The sequence below is a fragment of the Malaclemys terrapin genome, chromosome 3 (genome assembly GCF_027887155.1).
Source record: "Malaclemys terrapin pileata isolate rMalTer1 chromosome 3, rMalTer1.hap1, whole genome shotgun sequence".
In the NCBI taxonomy this organism is placed as follows: Eukaryota; Metazoa; Chordata; order Testudines; family Emydidae; genus Malaclemys; species Malaclemys terrapin.
In genome coordinates this window covers 73,286,216-73,295,418 of record NC_071507.1, presented here as the reverse complement: position 1 = coordinate 73,295,418, position 9,203 = coordinate 73,286,216, and the positions used below count along the sequence as shown (strand labels likewise).

The following is a 9,203-nucleotide window of genomic DNA, read 5'->3' as shown; positions in this document are numbered from 1 at the left end:
GATGACAAACTGGCCTGTGAGCTCCCCTGAGGCTACAATGCAAGCAATTCAAACAGTGGAAAAAGAAGTAACTCTTATAAAGGAAACACTTTTCACAGAATCTTTTATCAAGAAAGAGGAACGTAGCAGATCCACAGTGAAAAAGCAGCTGTGTCAGGAGCAGCCATTGGAAGGAGCTGTCTGCAGCTTTCAGTGCTATACTGAGCATGTCCCAGTAGAGCACAGTGCAAGCAGCATATTATGCAAAAAGGCAGCTCTAGCAGATGGAGGAGAGGCACAGCAAGCATTTGCGTCGCTTGCATCACCACCGCCTGAAAACAAACCTGGATTGCTAGAGAGGAGCTCGCCGGCTGGCCAAGTGAATGAAATCCAGCAGCATGGCTTGATTTCTGAAGGGGTTGGATTGCTAAAAATCATGGGGAACCAAGATGGGAAGCTAAAGAAAAATACAGGTGATGTATGTGAAGGAGGAGAGGATGCTTCTGGGCCCAAGGATACAGAAGGCACAAAGAAGGGAGCAGGAAGCAAAAAGGGACTGGGGAAGCATGGTAAAGGAAGTGAATCTGGCAAAAAGAAGGGTAAGTCCGACTCTAGGGCCTCAGTGTTTTCAAATCTGAGGATCAGAAAAAATCTGTCCAAGGCTAAAGATGGGACCAGTAGTTCAAGGGAGGATGTTTTAGAAAGCCAGGCCTTGAATACAGGGGAGCTAGACAGTGCTCATTCAATTATTAACAAAACTCCGGATATAAGCCTTTCTGCAGATGAAGCGGGTCTCTCGGATACAGATGTTGAGCATTTTGAAATTACAAATGAAACTCACCCAGCTGCTGCAGAGGCGCAGGATGGACAAAGGACCAGCTCTGGCTCCGATACGGATATATACAGTTTCCATTCAGCCACAGAACAAGAGGATTTGCTTTCTGATATCCAGCAAGCTATTAGACTGCAGCAACAGCAGGGGGCAATTAACATTGGAACTGAGGAGCATGTCACCAAAACAATGGACCCACACATGGCTAATTCTCACGCAGCCCCCTTAGATCTTGAACGGTTTCTTTCAGTGACTAGCAGTGACAAAGAGAGTAGCCCAGAAACTGAGCAGGCTGTCTCCGCAATATCTGAAATTACAGAAAACATTCCTATCAGTGAAATTGAAAGTGAACTGAAAGATACAGCAAATGTAACCGGGTATGCTGGTAACCATTTATTTGAAACACAAGAACACAAGCTATGGACTGTTGAACAGGAACATCTTGAGGCTGGAGTGAATGCTGTAGCTAGTGAACTCAAGGATTACCCACATTTAAATGTAGCAGTGACAGAAAATGGGTCTTGCAGTGATAGTTCTGCGTTCCATTTTCTGTTCCCAGCAGCAGATTCGGAGACTAAAATTAGTGAAGTACAAGCTGTTGTTTTCCCAGGTTCTGGAAGAGATGATGATTTTTCAGATGCAGGCCATGACCATGCTGCTGAGACTCAGGAAGGCAAATGCAGTCTATCAGCCAGCCAAGAGGCACGGGAGAGTGGTTTTTCTACTGAAATGAAAAATGGCACTTTGTCATCTGGGGAGATAGTGGGCAGTCCTCAGCTCAGTTCCCGATGCTTTAAGCCCTACCTAATTAACCCATGTTACATCAAAACCACAACTAGGCAGCTGAGTTCTCCCAATCAGTCACCTTCTCTTTCCCCATCCCAGAGCCCACTTTTTAAGAGAAGACGTGAGTCCTTCCAAAGAAAAGAGAAGGCATCAGTCAAGAAGCAAAGGTCCGTCAGTTTGGCTGGTTATTTCAGTCGATCAGCAGACTGGACAGAAGAGCTATCTGATCACAAAGGTGAAATATCTAAAAAGATTGGCTCTGCAGACTTCTTGGAGTACAGGCGGTCCAGGGAGAGATTGCAAGAAGAAAAAGAACGTTTGACTCACTCAAGAAAATCCTCAGGGATCCAGGCTTCTACTGATACCTTTCCCAATGTCTTTACAGGTGAGTAACTTTTATTAAGTTTAGTGAAGTGACTTTCTGGGTGAAAATCTTACAAGTATATATTTCAGATCTGAAAATTAGCATGTACTAAGTTTAGATTCAAACCTTGTCTGTACAAATTAAGGCCCCAACCCTGCAAACACACATGTTTTTATGCATGTGAGTGATCCCGCTGTGGTCAATGGGACTACATGCAGGCATAACATTAAGCACATGCATAAGTGTTTGCAGGGTTGGGGCCTTAATTTGCTGGATCAGCATTTAATGCTTTACAATTTCCCCACAGGTAAGGGTATTAAATATATTGAGAATTTATAGTCAAAAACTGTTCTCAAATGTTCTGTCGCAGGTAAGTTGGCTCTCTGGGTGTGTAGAAAGTTCAGAAAAGAAACTTTCTAGTGTGTGTGTAGATATTGTGGTGCCTACAGGACCCAGTTGGGGTTGGAACTCAGTTGTGCTGGGCACTGCACAAATATGAAGTAAAATGTGGGAGATATGCATGAAGTCTCACAGTATAGATTGATTGGCCAGCAACTACTTATTTCAAGTTTTAAATGCCTCCAAAATAGTGGATCTGTTGGACCTACTTGATGTTAGACACGTTTACATATCTAACAGTAGCACTATTAGTTCCTCTTACAAGAAGAGGCATGTGGTACAAAATGGAATCAGGAGTTCAAGCACAGAAGGGCCACACTGCAAAAAACATACTTTTTATCTCTCTCTCTCTCTCTATGTATATATATGTATATATATGCATATGTATGTATGTATAGATATGCGTGTGTATATCTATCTATCTATGGGGGGGGGGTGTATCTATATATACACCTCTACCCCAATATAACGCTGTCCTCGGGAGCCAAAAAATCTTACCGCGTTATATCGAACTTGCTTTGATCCACTGGAGTGTGCAGGCCCCGGAGCACTGCTTTACCGCGTTATATCAGGTTCTGTTATACCGGGGTAGAGGTGTGTGTGTATAGGTCTCTCTCTCTTGATCTACATCTATCTATCTATCATAGAACTGGAAGGGACCCTGAAAGGTCATCGAGTCCAGCCCCCTGCCTTCACTAGCAGGACCAAGTGCTGAGTTTGCCCCAGATCCCTAAATGGCCCCCTTTAAAAGCTCATGATGAAAACTTAGTGGTTTTGGCCTGTTTGCAATGCAGGCTACGTTGTGTAAATCATTCAGGTGTAATGTACTTAGGAAAGCATTCACTGATCTTGCCTATTAGGCATCTTATAGCATTATGTCAGAAAGCTTAGAAATGCCTAGTTTAACACTTATTTTAAAATAGCATGCAATTTGATTGAAATGTTCTATATTTACTGCCCCTTATTTTCCTCTTTGTTTTTGAAGATTCTGTGTGTGTGGTTTTTTAGTCTTTGTTTAAGTTGAGCCTTCAACAAATAGATCAGGCCTGTGTCACGGTTCTGTCACGTATGTTGCCTAATTTTCCATACATCTCTGATGTTTTGGAAAAATATTCAAGTTATAAGATACTGAAGTACTACAAACAAAGTTTACACAAATATTCCTTTGTAAGATTAAGTCAATCAAACACTCAAGCTAATACCAGGCTAGTTTTGGAAGGAGATGGAGGTCATACTGAATACATGATTTTGACTTACATATCTTTCAATACTGTTTGCAAAACTGCTGTGAGTACTTTTTTATCACCTTTATAAAGTGGTGGGTCTAATTTGGTTTCTTAAAGAAACATTGTCATGATTTAAAAAATCATATATAAGGAAATAATTTTTACTATCAACAATTCTGTTTCTTTAATAAAAAGGTAACTAAAATATTTCCTTGTTTATAGCCAAGATTGTAACCTTATTTTTCATCATGTTACCATTTGTGTTCCTTCTTTACCCTTTGTACTTCACTCAGTTTTCACAGTGCAATGTGACGAAGTTTAACTTCTTGTTTCTAGTCCTTTTCACTAGCTGTTCTTGTAGAACAGCACAGTACTCCTGGAGTTGTGTTATTCAGATTAAAATATTACATATTAGTCATGATTTTTGTAAATCAATAAGTACTTTTTTTTTTTTTTTAAGCAGTAGGCTTGAGCAAAAATCCTCCATCTGAACTTTGGAATCAGAACCCAAATCTTGATCTGAATTCCACGTCCCATCTACATTAGATTGAATCGATGCCCATTTTCAAATCCCTCCCCATCTTCACCGCAAAATTTGGATCTGATTTAAAATCTCCCCATATCAGAATTTTGCATGTTGGAGCCATCTCTAGTTTATACTGGAGTTTCTAAATCCTTTCCCAACAAATAATACATACATACTTGCTCATACCAGTGTATTAATAATAAAGCTTTATACTTTAAAAAAATCCCACAGACTTGTTCAATCATTTTCTCTCCCTCTTTCCCCTTTATTGCTGTGGTTTTAGAATAGATGTTAGTTATGATAAAAACCTAAGTATTCTAGTTTATTTTAAGGTCCTCTTTTCCATGGATAGCTTCTCATTCCTTACAGATTTTTTTTCTCATCCTGTAAGCACTTCTTGGTTTTTATTCCCTATGTCTCCAACAATTTAAAGAGCGTAATTGTGAAAGGAGTAGTGTCCAATGCAGCAGTAGCTCTGTCTGTCATGGAAATTACTGTGACCCTTATTTGCATGCATATGCCAGCTGTCTTTGCAAGCAGAGGGTGATTATGCCTTTCATGTTATGCAGGATGGTTATGTTTAAAATAAAAGAACTAGAACTATAATTTATGTGTAAAAGGACACGCTATTGTCCTTTTTATTGCCTGCAAATTGACAGAAAAGTGTAAATAATAACAAATGGTGTAAAAGAAAATGGGAAATAAAGGTAACATCAACTTTCCCAGAAACTGCCCCTCTTCTCTCATATAGTAGCAGAAAAGCTTCCCTTGCTTTGTACTGAAAATATTCCCACTGAGCATCCTTCACAGCAACATTTATAGAAATAAAGTATGGTATCTTCCTGACTCTTGAAGAGTGTGCTTTTTTTTGAAAAAAATGTATATTTTATTTCCAGCAAGTTTAAGTGCAGTTGAGGGATTGGGATTACTAAATAGATTTTAAGCAAGCAATCTTTATGGTTTCTTATGTCTCTTTGAAATCTAAGTATCTTGTCTAGAGCACTACATCTTGCTATGCAGCAGTTGCAGTCAGTACATAATATCCTACATTCTATATAGAATCAAGTCAAATATTCCACATCACTTCTGTTACTGATTTTAATGACAGAAGGTTGTGAGCACATGATTGGCCTAGTTTACAGTATATTGTATTTAGGCTGTGTGCGCCATGTGATTTTTATAATGATCCACGCGTTCTGTTTAAGGCTGTTCTAACACATGACATAAATAGTACTGAGCAGTTGAAATTGTAATGCTAATATATTTCATTTTCTGTATTTTTTCCCTATTTTTTGATAGAATTGATTTAAGGAAATTTTCTTAGCATCGTTTAAAAATAAATAGCTAGTGGTCAGGTGTCAGCTGTTTTAGAAAAACATATGCAATATAGGTTGCCAAGAAAGCAAGTTTGCATATTTTTGTCATTTAAATTCTTATAAACAAACCATAATACCAGGAGTTTGATGCACTGACTAAGCATGCTGTGGGGGCTAGTTTATAGATCATTCTGAAATTAAGACCGTGGATCCATTTTTTAAACAGATAGCTGTTTGAAACTGCAGGAACAGTAACTACAAGAGTCTAGATTTCAACATGATGTGCAATGAGAGCATTATTTTTTATTTGTGATCCCAAGGGGACTAGAGCAGGACATGAATGAAAATAATCAGATCCTGCAGTTTCTGAGCATGTTATTGAATTATTGTCCTGACATTAATAGAGATTTTGTGGTAGAAAAGTGGAATTGCTGCTCCCCAACATTAGAATAATGGACATAGAGTTAATAATTTTGATGAAAGCCTTTTTTTATTAACTGAATGTATCATAGTATTAACCATAGCAAATTTGATAGGAAAAGAGCTGGTAAAGCTTTCTACTAAAAATTGTATCCTTAGGGATTCACTAAGTCATTTCAAATGGTAACTAATTATTTTTGTTTAAAACAAACAAACAAAAAAACAGCTTTTGGCCTGGCTGCAATGTACTTGTTAAATTGTCTGAATCCATTTGAATTAGACACATGCATTTTAAAATGTTTGGTTTTTTCTGTCTCTCTGTCTCCCTCTCTCCAAATAATTAACAATAATTAAAAACCCCTGAAGGCAATCACTTTTGTGGGCTTAAAGCCTGATTTGCTTTTACACTTGTGCTCCTTTACAGCACTCTGGCAGTAAATGTAATGTCATCTATGCACACTTTAAGGCCTCTCTACAATGTCAGACACTTGTAAAGGGACCTTAGTGTAAATGAGAATTTGGAGCTGAGTCCCTTGATTGTTTGAAATGTTTAAAGTTTGTTTGCTTCAGAAGGCTACTGAGCGCGCACACAAAATGTTGGAGTTGTTTTGCAAGGTATTTTCTATTGCATATGACATCCTCAACGTGGACTTAAAAATATCCTACATCAGGAAAAATGTGTTTATGACACTAATGATATTTTGGGCTCTAAAAGCTATTGGTAAATTGTAAGTGTTGTTTGTCAGCAGTAACATAAAGTGTGTCCTTTATCAAGAAAAAGAAATGCAAAACCAATCAACAATAGCTAAACTATCATACATGATCGAAAAAGGACAATGATGAGGCTCATGAAATAAATACTGATGCAGCACTAATGTGTTACCCTAACATTTTTGTTTCAAAACTGGACATTTGGAGGATTCTGGGATGTACTATCCTTTTACAACTTCAGTAATGTAATGCTACCCAAATAGGTCTAGGTTTCCTGATCACTATTTGTCTGAATCTTCATTAGGACTGGAAGATTGAAATGACTCTGCAACTATATTTCTCACATGACCCTCTTTTGAGGAGCTAGACCTGAAACACAGCCTGCTTTTGGGCAAGCTAAAAATTAATTGTTCAGGTTGAGTGGTGAGCTGTTTATTGGGAGGATGAAAAAGAGTGGTGGTGGGGAAATGAGTTCAGAGTTACAACAGGGTCTATTAAAACCAGACCATTCAACTTGGATCTATGTATGTATGAGACAACGCCTCTATTATATCCTTGGTGTATGATAATTGGCTAGAACTAGTCATTAAAGAAGATCACATGCTTGACTGCTTTAGTTCTTATTTAAAGAGAGAGCTTGACTATTCAAATGTGAATAATTACATGAAATGACATTGACTGGATCTAATTTTGTTTTACTTCTTTTAATGACGTATTGGTACAAGAAATTTGACTGTTTTATTTAGGGATATATTTTTTCTTAAATATATTCTTGTTGTTAATCTTCTTAGGGCTTTTTCGTGGGTAGGGGGATGCCTACTTTCTGAAGTAAAGCACTCATGCACACACACCAATATTGATAAAACAAAGGAGTATCTGGCATTGGAAAGGGCTTATGGGAATAGTTCACACTGCTTGTATGTGGTGGGCCAGATTCTAATCTTAGCTGCAATGGTGTAAAGCTGTCCAAAATATTAAATTGTACAGTGCTGTAACTCAGCTCACAGCTTGGCTCTGTGTTCTGCACCAGCCCCCACCACTCTAACGTGAGCTCTGCCACCTCAGGAATAGGGCTGGTGATGAAGGGGGGTAATAAATGTGCATAGGGATTTCTCAGTGTGATTACCCAGGTTTTTGTTTTTAGCTCTCTGGCATTTGGGTGGATTTTTTTAATGATTATTAGAAACTTATCCAAGATAACTCCTTACAGTTTTTTGCTTTTATTTCATTAACGGATACTTAGGTCACAGGTCCCATTGAAATAGCTAGCAAGTCTGCAGCCATGAGGGATGTTGACGGGGAGTGTGTATGGGTGTATATGAGATGTTCTTGCCATCAGGTCTATTTATGGTTAAAGCTGTGTGCATCAGGGCAATGCTGCGAGTTTTAAGGGTGTTGGGGAACCAATTGTGTTAATGATTCACTGTAACTGAAACCTGAGAGAACTTTGGAGAGCTGCTTGGGGGCAAACCTTCCCCCTTACTTGCCCTCATTTTAAAAAAAAATGTTCACAGACAGACTGTCTCACTTACCATTGGAGTGACATGGGACTGTAACAGCATCAAGCACCTAGTCAAAATTAAGTAAGGGCAGATACTCCTGGACTGGAGTTGAAATAGTTGCTTAGCTCTCTTTTGGGAGTTTGTGTGAGGTTTTGCTCCTTAGGTCTTTGTCCACCTGTTTTCAGCACCAACACCCTCCTCCCCCCCCCCCTTTTTTTTTTTTTTTTTTTTTTTGCTACACATAGTGCATCATGTAGGGAGTGAATCATCCTGTATAATACTGTACAGCATTCAAGGTATCCATTATTCCACTGAGATGGAAGTAGTGAGCAAGTGGACTGCTCCTAGGCATACTTAAGGATTAGGTTTGCATGTTCTAGTATGAAAAGACTGGGCCCTCAGAGGCAACTGAAATGGCTATTTCCTTTTCCTTTTTCTTTTTTTAAATTAAAAAAATATGAAATCCCAAATAATTAAACCAAACATGTAGGCTTACAAAAATATTTTACTGATTCAGCTAAGAGGCCATTTATCTGCCAAGACCTGAGTTCAGGCTGTTGGGTTTCTGAATTTGTCCTGTAACTTGCAAATTGAGCTTTGAGCTGAAGTGCCTTTGTTCAGATTGATGCATTTTATCTTATTAGTTATGCAGTAGTCCCATAAGGTCCCAAGTAGTTTTTGGCCCCAGTTGTGCTAGCTCTTATACAATAATTCAAGGAGATAAAAATCAAATGTTTTTTGGAGAAGGGATTGTATGACCCTAGTCTGTCAAGTGCTAGTTTTAACAGGAGTTGGACCTAGTTATTTTATCCTGATTCCTTTAGTGAATCATCCATTAAGTTAAAGTAAAATGTTGCCTTACTGAATTTTTTTTTATAGTCACACAGTGAAAATCAATTTTATATCTACAAAAGTCATATGGCTATATATGTGAGCACTAAATTACATTAGAAAATGTGATATGTTGTAATAGATTTTTCTCAACTAACGTTCAATCTTAATAGTACATGTTTTGTAAGCACAGCATTTAGCAACTCTCTCAATCTCTTCCCCCTGCATTTATGTTGAGAGTTATTGTTCTGAAAGAACCATGAATAAGTCTTTATAGTCATGTTGTCATTTGTGATGAATGTCCTCCATTT

At 38.2% G+C, this 9,203-nt stretch overlaps 1 protein-coding gene across 1 annotated transcript in view; it reads left to right on the top strand.

Moving 5' to 3' along the window:
- The first annotated feature begins 253 nt into the window (after positions 1-253).
- The window catches only part of FMN2 (formin 2), a 231,279-nt gene continuing 222,329 nt past the window's right edge, over positions 254-9,203 (top strand). The window contains exon 1 of the mRNA XM_054021267.1: positions 254-1,982. Within this exon, the coding sequence (XP_053877242.1) occupies positions 416-1,982 (1,567 nt within the window). The 5' untranslated portion in view covers positions 254-415. The remainder of the gene's footprint in view (positions 1,983-9,203) is intronic.